This window comes from Sinocyclocheilus rhinocerous, unplaced genomic scaffold, assembly GCF_001515625.1.
Source record: "Sinocyclocheilus rhinocerous isolate Xijiao unplaced genomic scaffold, SAMN03320098_v1.1 scaffold450, whole genome shotgun sequence".
NCBI lineage: Eukaryota > Metazoa > Chordata > Actinopteri > Cypriniformes > Cyprinidae > Sinocyclocheilus > Sinocyclocheilus rhinocerous.
In genome coordinates this window covers 490382-510606 of record NW_015653457.1, presented here as the reverse complement: position 1 = coordinate 510606, position 20225 = coordinate 490382, and the positions used below count along the sequence as shown (strand labels likewise).

The 20225-nt window shown below is 39.2% G+C and overlaps 2 protein-coding genes across 2 annotated transcripts; both read left to right on the top strand.

The window, feature by feature from the left end:
- Positions 1-2929: 2929 nt before the first annotated feature.
- Positions 2930-8416, top strand: LOC107715697 (vitellogenin-like). Its single transcript, XM_016521872.1, has 19 exons — positions 2930-2945; positions 3269-3441; positions 3565-3816; positions 3896-4057; positions 4143-4291; positions 4423-4573; positions 5444-5601; positions 5688-5853; positions 5932-6057; positions 6143-6361; positions 6448-6665; positions 6751-6848; positions 6947-7002; positions 7082-7126; positions 7214-7291; positions 7379-7585; positions 7665-7760; positions 7918-8095; positions 8186-8416. Exons 1-19 carry the CDS (start codon positions 2930-2932, stop codon positions 8269-8271), a joined length of 2634 nt encoding a protein of 877 aa, XP_016377358.1. The 3' UTR covers positions 8272-8416.
- A 3747-nt stretch (positions 8417-12163) lies between these two features.
- On the top strand, positions 12164-19187 carry LOC107715731 (vitellogenin-like). Its single transcript, XM_016521911.1, has 28 exons — positions 12164-12242; positions 12370-12390; positions 12500-12651; positions 12766-13017; positions 13097-13258; positions 13344-13468; positions 13873-14047; positions 14127-14284; positions 14369-14534; positions 14619-14744; positions 14830-15048; positions 15135-15352; positions 15437-15534; positions 15661-15785; positions 15877-15978; positions 16077-16196; positions 16307-16493; positions 16587-16689; positions 16778-16963; positions 17068-17179; positions 17291-17480; positions 17564-17811; positions 17890-17934; positions 18020-18097; positions 18185-18391; positions 18471-18613; positions 18706-18844; positions 18930-19187. Exons 1-28 carry the CDS (start codon positions 12203-12205, stop codon positions 19053-19055), a joined length of 4023 nt encoding a protein of 1340 aa, XP_016377397.1. The 5' UTR covers positions 12164-12202; the 3' UTR covers positions 19056-19187.
- Positions 19188-20225: the final 1038 nt, after the last annotated feature.

Genomic DNA, 20225 nt, shown 5'->3' with positions numbered 1-20225 from the left:
TTCTCCAAGCTATCTCTCCTACACTTTTACCAGCACTCACACATTTCCCCACCACATTCAAGTAGGCTCGGGAACCCCACTGCTTAAAAAGCCTACATTAAACTCCTTCCATTCATAGTGAAAATACTTGAACGAGTTGTTTTCAACCAGGTATCATTTCTTTCACATAATAACCAACTGGACAATAACCATTCAGGTTTCAGAAGTGACCATTCAACTGAGACTGCTTTACTGTCAGTCACTGAAGCCTTGTGGATTGCGAAAGCTGATTCCAAATCAGTTCTCATTCTGCTGGTTCTTTCTGCCGCATTTGAAACTGTAAATCATCAGATTCTTCTGTCCACCTTCTCATCACTTGGCACCAAAGAGATTCCACTGTGCTGGTTTGAATCCTATCTCACAGGAAGGTCTTTCAGAGTTCTTATTATATAGCACATCAACTGGTCACAGGGGTTCCTCAGGGATCAGTTTTTGTAGCCCTCCTCTTCTCCATATACACTACATCACTGGGACCCATCATACAAGCACTTGGTTTCTCCTACCATTGCTATGCTGATGACACACAGCTGTATCTGTCATTTTAACCAGATGATCCAATGGTAGCTGCACGGATCTCAGGCTGCCTGGCGGACATCTCAGCATGGATGAAAGTAGGGGTGTGCGATATCACGATTTTTGCTCCTGGACAGTTAAAATGTTTTATTTTTATATTTTGTTACCTTGTAAGGCTTTGTTTAAATTAGGGAAATTAGTTTGGCTATACTGCTCAAACAACTTTCAAGATAGTAAGACCAACATGACAAAGAATCTTGATGATTCTTGATTCGTGAATCCTGATTTTCCTGAAAAAGTTCGGTCAAGTTTGTTCAGAAATCTTGTAATCTATGATGACCAGCTTACTTTCAAAAATCACACTGGAAAAATGGCTCGATCATGCAGGTTTGCATTGCACAACATCAGAAAGATCAGGCCCTTCCTAATGGAGCATGATGCACAACTTCTTGCCCTTGCATTTCTAGGCTGGATTACTGTAGTGCTCTTCTGACTGGACTTCCATCATGTGCAATCAAACCTTTACAAATGATTCAGAATGCAGCAGCAGGACTGGTCTTCAACGAGCCCAAAAGGGCCCATGTCACACCTCTCTTTATCTCCCAGCACTGGCTACCGGTTGCTGCTCGCATTAAGTTCAAGATATTGATGCATGCATATAGAACAGCCATGGGCTCAGCACCCTACTTAACACTACTTACACTCACTCGTACAAATCTATATCCCCTCCAGAAGCCTGAGATCTACAAGTGAGCGACGCCTCATGGTACCATCACAGAGAGGCACAAAATCACTTTCCAGAACATTTTCATTCACCGTTCTGTGCTGGTGGAATGGTCTTCCAACCCCCATCTGGAATGCTGAATCCCTGACAATTTTCAAGTGACAGCTGAAAACATCTCTTTCATCAATATTTGACTGCATCCTAATTTAAAAAGAAAAAAAAAACACCATTTACTTTCTCTTTCCTTAATCCCTCCCTGTCTAGCTTGTACTAATCTGAACAATGTCTGAAACCTTGTATTACAAGCACTTCCTGTGTTTACTTGCCGGTTACACTTTAAAATACTGGTGCACTAATAAGCATTAATTCATTCTTAACTAATGCACAGATAATCATGATCTAATGCACGACTAATTAAGAACTAAATCATTCATTAATGATGACTACATCAGCAACTAATAAAGAGTCTATCTGATTAATAGATTAAGAATTATATGAATTGCTATTAATTAAAAGTGTCATCATGTATTAATTCCTTAATAACATATAGTATTAACTAATAATGTAAACTAATGTGTTAACTACCACAAAGGGTCAAAGCTATGTATTTCAACTTCCAGTGGTCTGCTTTAATTAATCATTAGCTAATGATTTGCAAAGATATCATTATGTTATGACTTGACTTGTTGAGGCACATGACAATTTGTTAGTTCTTAATTAGTTGTGCATTAACTCATGATTATCTGTGCATTAGATAAGAATTAATTAATGCTTATTACTGCGCCCATATTGTAAAGTGTTACCCTTGCCTCTTTATGATGAATCGCTTGTTGTATCTCTCAATTGTAAGTCGCTTTGGATAAAAGCATTTGCTAAATGTATAAATGTAAATGAAAATGTAATAGGTAGACAAATATGGGCATACTGTATCAAAGTTTGAGACAAATAGAGTTGCAGATGTTGAATACTGGCATGAATAGAAATTGAATAAAGTTAATCATTAATTTCATACCATTTTTTATTGTAATGAATTAAAATCAGAATTAAATTAATTAAAATTTACACATTTAATAAGTCCCGCAGAAACTTTAAATTTATGATGAAACGTACTGTAAGTAGAGACAGATTTTTTTTTTTTATCAAGTTTGATGTACATGCATATGTAACAAATTACCTTATTACATGTATTACAAATGACTTGGTTTCATCCATCAGTTGTTGTTTGAATTTTGAAATGTGGGTGTTCTAATAAAAAATAAATGCGAGCTTGCAGTCAATTGTGGAGTGGCGTGTTTAAGCAGACTAAATGATTGGAAATGATTGTCATCTACAAAAAAGTGCTAAAAGTCAATCATATCATAACAATGATTGGCTGTCACAAGCACAGACACAGTCCTACATATTTCACTAGCATAATAATAATAATACTGTAACAAAGTTCATAGATCGGGGAAGAAGGAGGTGAGAACTGGCGGACGTTTAACATAAATTTAATAACAAAATAAACAACAACAAAAGTAAGTGGCAGCCCCTCATGGATGACTGCCGCATAAACATAAACATAAACAAAAGCACAACTAAAATGCCCAAGGCCTGGTCCTCTCTCTTCTTGCACTGTCGTCACTCCTCCTTTAATTCTTCCGGAGCTCCTCCATGGGACTCAAGACCGGTGAGTGAAGAACAGTATTTATATAATTTTTTACCTCTGATTTTCACCGCAATGTCCGAACTGTCTGTCCTGAGCGCGTCCTCCTGAGCGCATTCTCAACAGCCGGTGCCTGACGTTTCTTCTTCTTGCTTTATGGCAGATCGCAGACTTATAGCTCAGGACAGTTCGAACAGTTCGGACATTGCGTGAATCAGAGGTAAAAAACGATATAAATACTGTTCAGTTTCTTTCACAGACCGATCGTTTTGTGTCTTTACACATCAATGTATCGTCACGAGCTTAAACTGATAATTTACAACTATTGCATTCTTGCTTAAACTCAGAGAAATACTCTACCTTTTCAGTTCCTGAGTTTGCCCTCGATAAGACCTATGTGTACAAGTATGAGGCTCTACTCTTGGGCGGTCTTCCTCATGAAGGTCTGGCCAGAGCGGGTATAAAAGTCAGCAGCAAGGTTCTCCTCAGTGCCGTGACTGAGCACACCTTCCTGATGAAGGTAATGACTATTAAGAACTGTAGAAATTGTTAGATTTCCACACTAAAGGACTAAAAAAATGTAGCCATAATTGGCTGTTAAATGCAACAATGCCCTCATTAAAGTGAAGATGTTTCCTTACAGCTCATGGATCCTCTGCTCCATGAGTATGCTGGCATTTGGCCCAAGGATCCATTTGTGCCTGCAACTAAGCTCACCTCAGCACTGGCTGCTCAGCTTCAGATTCCCATCAAGTTTGAGTACGCTAATGGTGTGGTTGGAAAGGTATTTGCCCCTGCAGGAGTCTCCCCTACAGTCATGAACTTGCACAGAGGTATCCTCAACATCCTTCAGCTCAACCTCAAGAAGACCCAGAACATCTATGAGCTGCAAGAGGTGAGAAAGTGATCCTATTACATTTTTAAAATGTATTTTGAGTTCTGCAATCTGCCATTTTTTTGACTTGTCCTTCAAGGCTGGAGTTCAGGGAGTGTGCAGGACCCACTATGTCATCAATGAGGATCCAAAGGCCAACCACATTATTGTCACCAAGTCTAAGGATCTGAGCCACTGCCAGGAGAGAATCATAAAGGACATTGGCTTGGCATACACTGAGAGGTGTGCTGAATGCACAGAGGTAATGAAGAAAACATGAAAGAATTGAAATATTTATTCAATTAAAATGCCAGAAGTCAAATGGTCCCATACTATTCTCTCAACAGAGGGTCAAGAGTCTGATTGAAACTGCAACTTACAACTACATCATGAAACCAGCTGCCGCCGGAGTACTAATCGCTGAGGCAACAGTTGAAGAAGTGCATCATTTTTCACCCTTAAATGAGATCCATGGTGCGGCAATGATGGAAGCAAAGTATGATTGATCATCTATGACATTTCTATTAAAAATATTAACTAACAATATTCCTAACATACCGCATTAACTTTAAGTTTAAAACTGAAGCTTAATTGAGTTGAAAATTCAGAAACAATTATTTGTTTCAGACAAACTTTGGCTTTTGTTGAGATTGAGAAGACCCCTGTTGTTCCAATCAAAGCTGATTACTTGGCCCGTGGATCCCTGCAGTATGAATTTGCAACTGAGATTCTTCAGACTCCCATTCAACTCATGAAGATCAGTGATGCCCCAGCCCAGGTATAATTCATTCCTTAAAAACCTTTAAAAAAATCTCTGAGACAAAGCCTTTGATCCATGTTGAAGACATCAACTGAGTATTGCTCCTACTCTCTCAAGATTATTGAAGTCCTAAAGCACCTTGTTGCAAACAATGTGGCCATGGTCCATGATGATGCTCCCCTTAAGTTTGTTCAGCTCATCCAGCTTCTGCGTGTTGCCACCTTAGAAAACATCGAGGCTATCTGGGCTCAGTTCAAGGACAAACCAGTTTACAGGTACAATTTGTGAACAATAAGTTAATAAGAATATAATACTAGGGCAGTTTTTATTATGAATAAACTTTTATAAATGAATCTGTTAGGCGCTGGATTCTGGATGCTCTTCCTGCTGTTGGCACACCAGTCATTGTAAAATTATTCAAGGAGAAGTTCCTGGGTGGCGAACTTACCATTCCAGAGTTCATTCAAGCTCTTGTGGTTGCTCTGCAAATGGTCACTGCTGATCTGGAAACCATCCAATTGACGGCTGTGGGTGCATCTAACTACACTCAAAATGCTGTTCTTTAAATGTTGCCTTAAATAATTGTTCCACATCTTCTCAAACAGAGTTTGGCTTTGCATGAGAAAATCGCCACAATCCCAGCTCTGCGTGAAGTCGTAATGCTTGGATATGGTTCCATGATTGCCAAGCACTGTGTTGCAGTTCCCACTTGCCCTGCTGAGCTCCTCAGGGTAAACACCTCGAGCCTTCCATAAATTTCTGACAGGGACTTTCTTTTTAATATTTGTCTGATTATATGTGCCTCAAACTCTTCAGCCCATCCATGAGATTGCTGCAGTTGAACCACGCTGAAGACATCAACTGAGACTAGCTCTTACTCTCTTCTAGATTATCGAGGTCCTAAAGCACCTTGTTGCAAACAATGTGGACATGGTCCATGAAGACGCTCCACTTAAGTTTGTTCAGCTCATCCAGCTTCTGCGTGTTGCCACCTTAGAAAACATCGAGGCTATCTGGGCTCAGTTCAAGGACAAACCAGTTTACAGGTACAATTTGTGAACAATAAGTTAATAAGAATATAATACTAGGGCAGTTTTTATTATGAATAAACTTTTATAAATGAATCTGTTAGGCGCTGGATTCTGGATGCTCTTCCTGCTGTTGGCACACCAGTCATTGTAAAATTATTCAAGGAGAAGTTCCTGGGTGGCGAACTTACCATTCCAGAGTTCATTCAAGCTCTTGTGGTTGCTCTGCAAATGGTCACTGCTGATCTGGAAACCATCCAATTGACGGCTGTGGGTGCATCTAACTACACTCAAAATGCTGTTCTTTAAATGTTGCCTTAAATAATTGTTCCACATCTTCTCAAACAGAGTTTGGCTTTGCATGAGAAAATCGCCACAATCCCAGCTCTGCGTGAAGTCGTAATGCTCGGATATGGTTCCATGATTGCCAAGCACTGTGTTGCAGTTCCCACTTGCCCTGCTGAGCTCCTCAGGGTAAACACCTCGAGCCTTCCATAAATTTCTGACAGGGACTTTCTTTTTAATATTTGTCTGATTATATGTGCCTCAAACTCTTCAGCCCATCCATGAGATTGCTGCAGAGGCAACTTCTAAGAATAACATTCCTGAAATCACTTTGGCTCTTAAAGTTCTCGGCAATGCTGGTCATCCTGCTAGTCTTAAACCCATCATGAAGCTCCTACCTGGACTGAGAACTGCAGCTACTTCTCTGCCCCTTAGGATACAGGTTGATGCCATCTTGGCCCTGAGGAACATTGCCAAGAAAGAGCCCAAACTTGTAAGTGTCAGACATTGTAGAAATGAATAAAACATGATTATGCACATTTTATTCCAAAAATAAACTAACATTGTTTTCTGATTCAGGTTCAGCCAGTGGCCCTACAGCTTGTATTGGACAGAGCTCTCCACCCAGAAGTGCGCATGGTTGCTTGTATTGTGTTGTTTGAGACCAAGCCATCAGTGGCTCTCATCTCCAGTCTTGCTGGTGCTTTGAAGCTTGAAACTAATATGCATGTTGCGAGCTTCGCCTATTCTCATATCAAGTCCTTGACCAGAATCACTGCTCCTGATATGGCAGCTGTGTAAGTACAACACATTGTTCATATATTTTTCTTTACCACATTGTATGAGCACATGCCAGAGGTAGTCATGGTTGTCCAATTTCAGTGCTGGTGCAGCTAATGTTGCCATCAAGCTCATGAGCCCCAAGCTGGACAGGCTTAGCTTCCGTTTCAGCAGAGCCCTTCAGCTGGACTTCTATCATAGTGAGTCTTACAATTTTTATAAGAGAGCTAAAAAGATATGTTCTGGGTGTTTCTAAAAATGTGTATAAAAAATTCCTGACACTGAAATATGGAATAACTGCATTTTGCCTCTGTTAGCTCAAGCTCCTCCATGTCCAGCTCTCGTATGACTGAGGTGAGGACGTGGGATGTAGTGTGTTGCCAGTATATGTCATTAATAAATATATTTATTTACACATTTTATGTATTTTCAGACTGCCACCATCATGGAGCCTTTCAGGAAATTCCACAAAGATCGAGTAGCTACCAAAAAATACTATTGTCAATATTACAACCTTAGTTTATTAATGTCTATTGCTTATTACTGAACATATTTTTGCTTGCAGTACATGGCACCCCATGGCGCCTCAAAGGCAGTTAGCAGTGGAAGCACTGCATCTAGCTTTGAGAAAATCCAGAAACAGGTGAATCAGTTAGTGCTATTTGTTTGTTCATAATAAAACCCAAAGGTAATATCCCATTAAATTGATTCTAATGGGTTATGCTTTCAGGCCAAGTTCCTCGGAAATGCTGTTCCACCTGTTTTTGCTGTGATTGCCCGTGCTGTGAGAGTTGACCACAAACTGCTGGGCTACCAGCTTGCTGCTTACTTTGACAAGCCAAATGCAAGAGTGCAGCTTGTCGTTTCCTCCATTGCTGAAAATGACAACCTGAAGATCTGTGCTGACGGTGCCGTGTTGAGCAAGCACAAAGTCACCGTAAGCCTGGAAGTGCAATTTAAAAAAAAATGTCTGGATTTATTTCTTATGTCAAAGTAAGTACAAATGTGTTTTCCAGGCCAGGGTTGCTTGGGGTCCAGAGTGCCAACAGTATGCAGTCATTGCTAAAGCTGAGGCTGGTGTACTGGGCGAATTCCCTGCTGCACGTCTAGAGGTGCCATGGCGCCTCAAAGGCAGTTAGCAGTGGAAGCACTGCATCTAGTTTTGAGAAAATCCAGAAACAGGTGAATCAATTAGTGCTATTTGTTTGTTCATAATAAAACCCAAAGGTAATATCCCATTAAATTGATTCTAATGGGTTATGCTTTCAGGCCAAGTTCCTCGGAAATGCTGTTCCACCTGTTTTTGCTGTGATTGCCCGTGCTGTGAGAGTTGACCACAAACTGCTGGGCTACCAGCTTGCTGCTTACTTTGACAAGCCAAATGCAAGAGTGCAGCTTGTCGTTTCCTCCATTGCTGAAAATGACAACCTGAAGATCTGTGCTGACGGTGCCGTGTTGAGCAAGCACAAAGTCACCGTAAGCCTGGAAGTGCAATTTTAAAAAAAATGTCTGGATTTATTTCTTATGTCAAAGTAAGTACAAGTCAATCCAGACGGAACCCTTTCCATTCAAATCGATGAGGACATTCTCTCTTGGATCCAAAAACATATCAAGGAAGAATAAGACATTACATTTGACATTTTCAGAAGAGAATGGGAGCTGTGTTCATGGGGAACTCCTTGACAGTTTAATTGAATACATTATCGCTGTTGTCATGTACAGTATGTAATGTAATGCAGTCTAATGCTAATAAATATTGTGAAATTGAGTTAACTGCTTTCATTTTATAACACTAAGTAATACTCATAACAGTTTTTGCACTCTTCACAATAAGGTTCAAAATAATAATAATATTAATAAACTATAGCAGTTTGAATTTCTATAGAGGTATATTAGAGACCATACCAAATACACAGTTAAGGTCAGAATTAGTAGCTCTCTTGGTAAATGAAGGCTCTTAGTGAAGAAGGCTGTAAAAATAAATAAATCTGGGGAGGGAGGGAGGGGGTGGGCACATATTGGCCACAACTATTAGCACCCCTACGAATAAAATATCTATTAAGGATATTCCCATTAATCTTAAATTTTTTAACACACCAGGGTGACTACAAACATGAAATTGTCCAGCCATGACTTCCTGTTTCACATGAGAGTATAAATGTAAGGTAACACAAAGGCCAAATTCTCTTAATCATCCATAACAATAGTAAAAACCAAAGAATATAATTCTGGTGTGCTGCAAAAGATTTTTGAGCTTCACAAAATAGAAAGTGGCTGTTAAAAAATAGGTAAAACATTGAAAATTCCCATTTCCACCATCAGGGAAATAATTGAGACGTTCCAATCAACTGGAGATGTTATGAATTTGCCTGGAAGTGGACATGTGTCTATTGTCCTAATGCACGGAAAGGTGGATAGTTTGAGTGGCCAACAAAACTGCAGAAATTAGTTGAGACTTGGGGTCAGAACGCCTATTTATCAAACAGCACCTACATCACTACAAGTTGTTTGGGAGGGTTTCAAGAAAAAATTCTCTCCTCTCATCCAAAAACAAACTCCAGCATATTCAGTTGCCAGACACTACTGGAACTTCAAATGGGACTGTGTTCTACGGCCAGATGAAAAAAAGAAAGAAAAAAAACCCATGCCAATAGCTAAATGTACTGCTGGATCTTTAATGTTTTGGGCCTATTTTTCTGCTAGAGGTCCTTGACATGGCATCATGGATCCTATCAAGTTCCAACATATAAAAAAATCTACAGTAACTGTTTCTGCTAGACATCTTATATTGGGCCATGGTTGGATCATCAGCACAATGATCCAAAACAAACATCAAAATCATCACAAAAATGGGTCACTGAGCACAAAATCAAAGTTCTGCCATGGCCATTCCAGTCCCCTGACCTCAACCCTATAAAGGATAAGTGGAGTGAACTGAGGAGGAGAGGCACCAACATGGACCTCGGCATTTGAAAGATCTGGAGATAGAATGGTCTCTGATCTCTTGCCAGGTGTTCTCCATTCTCATCAGGCATTATAAGGAGAAGACTCAGAGTTGTTATCTTGACGGTTGCATAAAGTATTGAATAAAAAGGGGGATAATAATTGTGGTCAATGTGTATTAGGGAAAAACATTTATTTCATAATGTGATGTTCCTTCTATTTTCAATTGTTTTACTTCAATAAAAGATTAGATTTTGGGGAATTTTTTAGAATGGAAGATCAAAACGGTAAACAATATTTAAAGGATACATGTTTTCACAGCCTTCTTTGCTCATATTTACCAAGGGGGCTATTAGTTCTGACCTTAACTGTAACTATTGCCATGACTTGAACATGAACATGAGCTCATCAAGGTAGTCCAATTGGGCTTCAATTTTACTCTAAGTTTTATTTTTTGGTCAGTGGCATCCATAAATCCTTTGTTTAAATATAGGGATAGTAAATTCAGTGATCAAATGCTTAAATACTTAGAGATGGGCTAACATTTTTTTTTTTTTTGGCTGGTTTAAAATCTGCTAGTAAATCCACCATATTTGTCCTATCAGACTGTTGCAAAAAATGCCATTTTTTGTTTTCATTAATCTGTACAATAAATTTAAAGGCTGTACTTTACAGTATATATGTAATAAATTAAGTAATTTAATCAGAAGTCTGTAATAGTACAAATAACATAAAACACACTGAAATAGATTAGGCCTTTACCAGCAAACACAAAAATGGGTCACTGAGCACAAAATCAAGGTTCTGCCATGGCCATTCCAGTCCCCTGACCTCAACCCTATAAAAGATAAGTGGAGTGAACTGAGGAGGAGAGGCACCAACATGGACCTCGGCATTTGAAAGATCTGGAGATAGAATGGTCTCTGATCTCTTGCCAGGTGTTCTCCATTCTCATCAGGCATTATAAGGAGAAGACTCAGAGTTGTTATCTTGACGGTTGCATAAAGTATTGAATAAAAAGGGGGATAATAATTGTGGTCAATGTGTATTAGGGAAAAACATTTATTTCATAATGTGATGTTCCTTCTATTTTCAATTGTTTTACTTCAATAAAAGATTAGATTTTGGGGAATTTTTTAGAATGGAAGATCAAAACGGTAAACAATATTTAAAGGATACATGTTTTCACAGCCTTCTTTGCTCATATTTACCAAGGGGGCTATTAGTTCTGACCTTAACTGTAACTATTGCCATGACTTGAACATGAACATGAGCTCATCAAGGTAGTCCAATTGGGCTTCAATTTTACTCTAAGTTTTATTTTTTGGTCAGTGGCATCCATAAATCCTTTGTTTAAATATAGGGATAGTAAATTCAGTGATCAAATGCTTAAATACTTAGAGATGGGCTAACATTTTTTTTTTTTTGGCTGGTTTAAAATCTGCTAGTAAATCCGCCATATTTGTCCTATCAGACTGTTGCAAAAAATGCCAATTTTTGTTTTCATTAATCTGTACAATATATTTAAAGGCTGTACTTTACAGTATACAGTATATGTAATAAATTAAGTAATTTAATCAGAAGTCTGTAATAGTACAAATAACATAAAACACACTGAAATAGATTAGGCCTTTACCAGAGCATTTTTGCTTTCACCTGTTTTTCATTCGTTACATTTTTTCCCCCAAGTACTTCCACCTGCTTTTTATTTGTTATTTTTGACAATAAGTTAGAGACCTTATTTTGGATGTCAGTTCTATGCTAAAATTGGTTTGTCCTTGCTGATATGAGTTGATCTCACTAGATGACAAATTATAAAAGATGGAAGATTTTATTTACGGTCTCTGAAAATATGATTAAATCTTTGAATCACATTGTATTTTTTTTTTCAGGGTTCTATCATTGTGGGCTTTTAAGTGTGAGATGTCATGCTCAATGGTAATGAATTCTACAGCTGTTGAATACTTTGTGGGGGGTTTTTTGTTGGTTGCACTAATATCTTTTTAATGCATTTAATAGAAATTACTTGCTTTAAAATTGCAAAACTTTCCACGGATCACTCCACGTCTAATTCCAAAGTTCATCTAATGCTATTTCATCAGTCTTTCAATAAAATAAATAAACTAATATGGACTTTAACAATTTTTTTAGATTAAGGGCCAGGGTAACCTAACCTAAAACTGATAGCTCAGATATGCTTTCAACCCTGATCGGTTAACAAAAATATTGTTTTTTATAAAAAATACACAATAAAAATGTAGTTTGCTGTAATATACCTCACTCCATAGCTATATATATAAACTGTAATTCTGTTGTTTCGACATGACGTGATATGACAAAACTGGGGAAAATACGATTTAAATATAAAAGACAATGCTCTGCATTTCACTGTGGACATTGGCCTGAAGAATGACATGATGACAGGCCAGGGTAACCTAACCTTTAACTGATATTTACGTTCAATTAAGTTGACAAAAGTTCTGTCTTGTTGACACTTTGATACTTTCTTAAATACATCTGTTAAAAATTAATTTAAGAATTAATACTTGGTCAGCAAGAAACTAGTATAAAAGGCCTGTTTCTCTGAAGAGTTCTTCACAAACCATCAGCCATGAGAGCTGTTGTGCTTGCCCTGACTGTGGCCCTTGTGGGTAAGTCAAAATATATTTATATATTTTCTCCATCTCTCTCTTTATACCTCTTTGATAAAGCTACTGAATATTATTTTAAAGAAAACAAAAAAATTCAAAGAAAATGTTTTTTGTGTGTTTCTTTCAGCGAGTCAACAGATCAACCTTGGTAAGTAATATGATTTGGAAAATGAGTTTTTAAGTGGTAACCTAAATTGCATTACTGCTTAAATGTAATGGTCTTAACAACTGACTCAAAAATACCCTAACCTTTTCAGTTCCTGAGTTTGCCCTCGATAAGACCTATGTGTACAAGTATGAGGCTCTACTCTTGGGCGGTCTTCCTCATGAAGGTCTGGCCAGAGCGGGTATAAAAGTCAGCAGCAAGGTTCTCCTCAGTGCTGTGACTGAGCACACCTTCCTGATGAAGGTAATGACTATTAAAACTTCTAGGTAAAACACAACTAACAAAAATATCCCAGCTAGCCCCTACTGTTACAATGATGCAATCCTTTAAATTGAAAACCTTGAAATCCCCTTACAGCTCATGGACCCTCTGCTCCACGAGTATGCTGGCATTTGGCCCAAGGATCCATTTGTTCCTGCAACTAAGCTCACCTCAGCACTGGCTGCTCAGCTTCAGATTCCCATCAAGTTTGAGTACGCTAATGGTGTGGTTGGAAAGGTATTTGCCCCTGCAGGAGTCTCCCCTACAGTCATGAACTTGCACAGAGGTATCCTCAACATCCTTCAGCTCAACCTCAAGAAGACCCAGAACATCTATGAGCTGCAAGAGGTGAGAAAGTGATCCTATTACATTTTTTAAATGTATTTTGAGTTCTGCAATCTGCCATTTTTTTGACTTGTCCTTCAAGGCTGGAGTTCAGGGAGTGTGCAGGACCCACTATGTCATCAATGAGGATCCAAAGGCCAACCACATTATTGTCACCAAGTCTAAGGATCTGAGCCACTGCCAGGAGAAAATCATAAAGGACATTGGTTTGGCATACACTGAGAAGTGTGCTGAATGCACAGAGGTAATGAAGAAAACCGGAAAGGACTGACATGTTTACTGAATGAAAATGCCAGAAGTCAAATGGTCCCATACTATTCTCTCAACAGAGGGTCAAGAGTCTGATTGAAACGGCAACTTACAACTACATCATGAAACCAGCTGCCGCCGGAGTACTAATCGCTGAGGCAACAGTTGAAGAAGTGCATCAGTTTTCACCCTTAAAAACGCTGGACATTATACACTTACCGACTTTATAATAGCCACAGAGGATAAACTGGCCATCATACACTAAATGACCGAGGATCATACACTACCAGACTTTAAAGTTGTTCAGATCACAAAAAAACTCACGCACAAACATGCACCTTGTTGCTAGGAGTCGTGTGACGCATGAAAACAATATGTTCTAAAATCGGCTCAAAATATCAAACGTGTTTGATGTCCTCCAAATGGATGGAATCATAGTCTGAAGCTAAAAAAATCAGAGTCTGTGACCATCATACACTACGCGATTTTCTAATAATTCTGTCAACTCATATCTGCAGACTGGTTAACTTTCGGCAACTAGCGACGACTTAACCAAACTGGAAAATCGGGGCAAAAATCATGTAGTGTATTCCAGTCTTAAGTTAAAATTTCAGAAATAATTATTTGTTTCAGACAAACCTTGGCTTTTGTTGAGATTGAGAAGACCCCTGTTGTTCCAATCAAAGCTGATTACTTGGCCCGTGGATCCCTGCAGTATGAGTTTGCAACTGAGATTCTTCAGACTCCCATTGAACTCATGAAGATCAGTGATGCACCAGCCCAGGTATAATTCATTAATTAAAATCTTTTAAGCCCTTGATTCATGCTGAAGACATCAACTGAGCATTGCTCTTTCTCTCTAGATTATCGAAATCCTAAAACACCTTGTTGCAAACAATGTGGCCATGGTCCATGATGATGCTCCCCTAAAGTTTGTTCAGCTCATCCAGCTTCTGCGTGTTGCCACCTTAGAAAACATAGAAGCTATCTGGGCTCAGTTCAAGGACAAACCAGTTTACAGGTACAATTTGTGAGCAGTGCGTTAATAGGAATATGGTACAGGAGCATTTTTGCATGTATATATTTTAAACAATGATTCTGGTAGGCGCTGGCTCCTGGATGCTCTTCCTGCTGTTGGCACACCAGTCATTGTAAAATTATTCAAGGAGAAGTTCCTGGCTGGTGAACTTACCATTCCAGAGTTCATTCAAGCTCTTGTGGTTGCTCTGCAAATGGTCACTGCTGATCTGGAAACCATCCAGTTGACAGCTGTGGGTACATCTTAATATACTCAAAATGTTGTTCTTCAAATCTTGCCTAAATCAAATGATTCATTTCTGTATCTTGCTGAACAGAGTTTGGCTTTGCACGAGAAAATTGCCACAATTCCAGCTCTGCGTGAAGTCATAATGCTCGGATATGGTTCCATGATTGCCAAGCACTGTGTTGCAGTTCCCACTTGCCCCGCTGAGCTCCTCGGGGTAAACATATCAAGTACTCTCTAACTTTCTACCAATGATTTATTCTTTAATATTTGTCTAATTGTATGTGCCTCAAACTCTTCAGCCCATCCATGAGATTGCTGCAGAGGCCATTTCCAAGAATGACATCCCTGAAATCACTTTGGCTCTTAAAGTTCTCGGCAATGCTGGTCATCCTGCTAGTCTTAAACCCATCATGAAGCTCCTACCTGGACTGAGAACTGCAGCTACTTCTCTGCCCCTTAGGATACAGGTTGATGCCATCTTGGCCCTGAGGAACATTGCCAAGAAAGAGCCCAAACTTGTAAGTGTCAGACATTGTAGAAATGAATAAAACATGATTATGCACATTTTATTCCAAAAATAAACTAACATTGTTTTCTGATTCAGGTTCAGCCAGTGGCCCTACAGCTTGTATTGGACAGAGCTCTCCACCCAGAAGTTCGCATGGTTGCTTGTATTGTGTTGTTTGAGGCCAAGCCATCAGTGGCTCTCATCTCCAGTCTTGCTGGTGCTTTGAAACTTGAGACTAATATGCATGTTGCAAGCTTCGCCTATTCTCACATCAAGTCCTTGACCAGAATCACTGCTCCTGATATGGCAGCTGTGTAAGAAAATAAATAATTTTTCATATTTTACTTCATCACATCAAATGAGCACAAGCCAGAAGTAATAATGGTTGTTAATTTCAGTGCTGGTGCAGCTAATGTTGCTATCAAGCTCATGAGCCGCAAACTGGACCGGCTTAGCTTCCGTTTCAGCAGAGCCCTTCAGCTGGACTTCTATTATAGTAAGTCTGGGAAATGTCTTAATAGAGCTAAGAAATGGTGTGTTGGGTGTATTTCTTAAAATGCATAAAAATTCTCCTGACATAAAAGATTGCATTAATTGTATTCTTGCCTCTGTCCCTGTGCAGCTCCTCTTATGGTTGGAGCTGCTGGTAGTGCTTACATGATCAATGATGCTGCCACCATCCTGCCCAGAGCTGTAGTAGCTAAAGCACGTGCTTACCTGGCTGGTGCTGCTGCTGATGTTCTTGAGGTGGGGCAACCAAGACTTGTATATATTTTTTTTCTTCTTATTCACGGTTTTAAATGTTTTCAGCCTTCACACATTTGATTCTCTCAAACAGATTGGTGTGAGAACTGAAGGACTCCAGGAGGCTCTTCTGCAATCTCCTGCTGCAGATGAAAGTGTTGACCGTATCACAAAGATTAAGCGCACCCTGAGAGCAGTAAGTTTTCATATCCAGTGTACTGTATCATTTTCTACTTTTAAGAAATATTATAAACATGACAGGCAAAATATATGACTTCTCTTTAACCCCTCAAGCTTGCAAACTGGAAGGCCTTGCCAACCAATCAGCCATTGGCTTCAGCCTACATCAAATTATTTGGACAAGAAGTGGCTTTTGTCAATGTTGACAAGACAGTCATTGAAGAAGCAATACCGGTATTGTGTTGTAGTTTATGTCCAGTCTATCATTACCATATCTTTTTGAGATCTGTCTCACATAAAATTCTCACAATTAGAATTAAGTTTCTCATAAACACTATACCCAGATTGTGACTGGACCCAAACCACGTGAACTGTTGAAGGCGGCACTTAAAGCATTGCAGGAAGGAATTGCCTTGCAGTATGCCAAACCCCTGCTCATGGTTGAAGTGCGCAGAATCTTGCCAACCGCAATTGGTGTGCCCATGGAGCTCAGTTTGTACACTGCTGCTGTTGCTTTTGCAAGTGTCAATGGTATGTTTTTTTCTTTCTTAGAATTTTTAGATCCTTTACTCAGATGTGAGGGGGTCACCTCTTAGGTTGATGTTGTTCTATTGACCCTTCTAGTTCAGGCCACCATTACACCACCTCTCCCTGAGGAGATTGAGACCATGACTCTTGAGCAGCTTAAGAAGACTGATGTTCAACTCCAAGCTGAAGCTAGACCAAGGTACACTTTTGCAGCTACATTCATGAAGATAAGATATAAAGTGCACAGCAACAGTTTTACAAACAAATCTCCCTTATTTTTATTTCAGTGTTGCTCTCCAGACCTTTGCTGTGATGGGAGTGAACACTGCCTTGATCCAAGCTGCTGTTATGGCAAGAGGAAAGATCCGTACAATTGCACCTGGAAAAGTGGCTGCAAGAGCAGACATTCTCAAGGGCAACCACAAGGTGGAGGCTCTGCCTGTTGAGGTTCCTGAACATATTGCTGATGTGAGGTAATGAAATCCTAGTGATGCCAGTCAATTTGAATAGATTCATAAACAATTTCAAAAAGTTTCTGAAAAGTGAAATGCAACCCACCTGTTTCTTGTTCCAAAAGCTTTGAGACACTTGCTGTGGTCAGAAACATCGAAGAGCCCACTGCTGAGAGGATTGTTCCCTTGGTACCCGAATTGGCTATGCAGAATGCCCAGACACCTGCTGATTATTCTGTAAAATTTGAACAAACACACACAATGGATATGTATTAGTATGCTGAGCATTCATTTGCTCCAAGTTTTAAAATGGCAAGAATTGTTATAATACTCAATTTTTCTTTCCAGTCATCTGAGATACCAGATCAGGCTGCTCTGAGATCTGCCACACCATTTCACAAGACTCTCTGTCTTGCTGTCCCATACATTGAAATCAAGGGATGCATTGAGGTGCACTCTCACAATGCCGCTTTTATCAGAAATGATCCTCTGTTCTACATAATTGGACAGCACTCAGCCCGTGCCTCTGTGGCAAGAGGTACTTACAGAAAAGATTACATTCATGATACTCAACGATTTTCAGATAAAATGATAATTAGCAGTCTGTCGTTTTGGCTTTAGCTGAAGGTCCTGCAGTTGAAAGACTGGAGCTTGAAGTCCAAGTTGGTCCTAGAGCTGCTGAGAGGCTCCTTAAGCAAATCAGTCTCATTGATGAGGAGACTCCAGAAGGAAAGGCCTTCCTGTTGAAACTGAGGGAAATCCTGGAGACTGAAGATAAAAATGTTCGTGTATCTTCTGAAAGCAGCAGCAGCAGCCGTATCATCAGCAGCAGCTCAAGCTCCTCCATGTCCAGCTCTCGTATGACTGAGGTGAGGACGTGGGATGTAGTGTGTTGGATATAAATATGTATATTAATGTACACAGAGTCATTTTATATGTATTTTCAGACTGCCACCGTCATGGAGCCGTTCAGGAAATTCCACAAAGATCGGGTAACTACTAAAAATAGTTTTGTTAACAATATTGTTTTTTTATCATCAGCTATTAATCATGTCTATAACATTATTTTGCTTGCAGTACATGGCACCCCATGGTGCCTCAAAGGCAGTTAGCAGTGGAAGCACTGCATCTAGTTTTGAGAAAATCCAGAAACAGGTGAATCAATTAGTGCTATTTGTTTGTTCATAATAAAACCCAAAGGTAATATCCCATTAAATTGATTCTAATGGGTTATGCTTTCAGGCCAAGTTCCTCGGAAATGCTGTTCCACCTGTTTTTGCTGTGATTGCCCGTGCTGTGAGAGTTGACCACAAACTGCTGGGCTACCAGCTTGCTGCTTACTTTGACAAGCCAAATGCAAGAGTGCAGCTTGTCGTTTCCTCCATTGCTGAAAATGACAACCTGAAGATCTGTGCTGACGGTGCCGTGTTGAGCAAGCACAAAGTCACCGTAAGCCTGGAAGTGCAATAAAAAAAAATTTATCTGGATTTATTTCTCATTTTAAAGTGAGCATATATTTGTTTTCCAGGCCAGGGTTGCTTGGGGTCCAGAGTGCCAACAGTATGCAGTCATTGCTAAAGCTGAGGCTGGTGTACTGGGCGAATTCCCTGCTGCACGTCTAGAGGTGGAATGGGAGAGGCTGCCAATAATTGTCACCACCTACGCCAAAAAGTAATGTTCATAAACACTGAACAACAAATGTAGTGTTGAAAATGGCACTGGTTTAATTATCTAATTTTCTCTGTACATCCCTTCACAATTAGGCTGTCTAAACACATCCCAATGGCAGCTTTCAAAGCGGGCTTCAGACTTGAAAGAGTATCAAACGCTGACAAAGAGATCGAACTGACCGCGGCCTTGCCATCTCAGAGGTCCCTGAATGTCATTGCTAGGATCCCAGAGGTAAACTAGTTTTCTTTGAAATTATGACTCACACAAAGATATAATAAGAAAATACAACTAATTGTTTTTGTTCCCGCTGCACTAGATGACACTGTCAAGAATGGATATTCCTCTTCCCATCGCTGTTCCCATCAATCCAGACGGAACCCTTTCCATTCAAATCGATGAGGACATTCTCTCTTGGATCCAAAAACATATCAAGGAAGAATAAAACATGAAGAATTACATTTTACATTGAAGAAAATGTTAGCTGTGTTTATATTTTATAGTTCATATTTCATGTTTAATTGAATTTTACCACTGATTTAATGCAAGCAATACTAATAAACACCCTGCAAGTTAACGACTTGTGAATTGTTTTCACTTTACAGTAATGTCTAGAATTTTTTACTGTTAAATAATTTTAACAAATAGCCTTCATATAATTGAAACAATCAACACATTATGTTAAAATTGGTTATACATTATAATAAGGACCACAAAACAATCACAATACATACTTTTAGTTACGATAAATAATATAAAGACTACATAAATTAGTACTGGCTTTTTTAACCTGGTCACTATAAAATTTAAATATTTAAAGGGGTCATGAACTGCCTTTTTTATTATTCTGTAATGTTCTCTGAGGTCTACTTATAATGTTATCAAGATTTTTACATCAAAAAACATAATATTTCAGCGGTCATAGGCTTTTTTTCTGTCCCGTTTTGACCCCTCTCATCGGAACGCTCTGTTTGAATAGGCGTGGCGGACTGTAGACTCGGAAGTAAACACCCACTGCTATGATTGACTAGTAGTGTATGTTTGACAGCTTTATCCATCCTACAGTTGGTTCCCCCTCATGCATTCAGAGAATTCATTTAATCATGCATTCTTTCATTTAATTTCTTTCAGCACTCCTTATGTTTTCACACAAAATGAAACCTACATTGCCTATTGCGCCTGCGTGAGACTGTTAATTTTGCTAAATGCTGAGCGGTATTTATCGCGACTTTTTCCACGTATTTATAAATTAATCCAAGTTATTCAGTGAAGAGCAGGTTTGAGCAGAGTGATTTTTCTTTTGGTCTTTAATTAAGATTAATGAAACAGATAGCAAACTGCTCTTTCAGATCAAATACACGGATCTGACACACGCATCAGATTTTCTGTTTACGTTCATTTAAAACTTTTTATTTTAACTTAGACTGTGCTTAAACAAGGACATTCGCCAAAACAGGCATTTTGACTTTATTTTAATTGTATTGGGCCTTTCAAGCACAGTAAGATGAAAAGTGATTCTGTAATGGTGCGCTGTCTGGGAAGCGGCTGTGTGCGCGCTTTGGGTGCACGCGCCTACAGAAAACAGCGCTCGAGTACCGAATTAGTTCTCTTTCGT

Excerpts from the sequence above, each read along its gene's own strand:
- LOC107715697 (XM_016521872.1), top strand. Across the intron at positions 4,292-4,422 it reads GCGGCAATGATGGAAGCAAA|ACAAACTTTGGCTTTTGTTG; the intron begins GTATGATTGATC and ends TATTTGTTTCAG. Across the intron at positions 7,003-7,081 it reads CCAGCTCTCGTATGACTGAG|ACTGCCACCATCATGGAGCC; the intron begins GTGAGGACGTGG and ends ATGTATTTTCAG.
- LOC107715731 (XM_016521911.1), top strand. The coding sequence starts at position 12,203 with ATGAGAGCTGTTGTGCTTGCCCTGACTGTGGCCCTTGTGG. Across the intron at positions 14,048-14,126 it reads TCAGTGATGCACCAGCCCAG|ATTATCGAAATCCTAAAACA; the intron begins GTATAATTCATT and ends CTTTCTCTCTAG. Across the intron at positions 17,935-18,019 it reads GGAAATTCCACAAAGATCGG|TACATGGCACCCCATGGTGC; the intron begins GTAACTACTAAA and ends TTTTGCTTGCAG.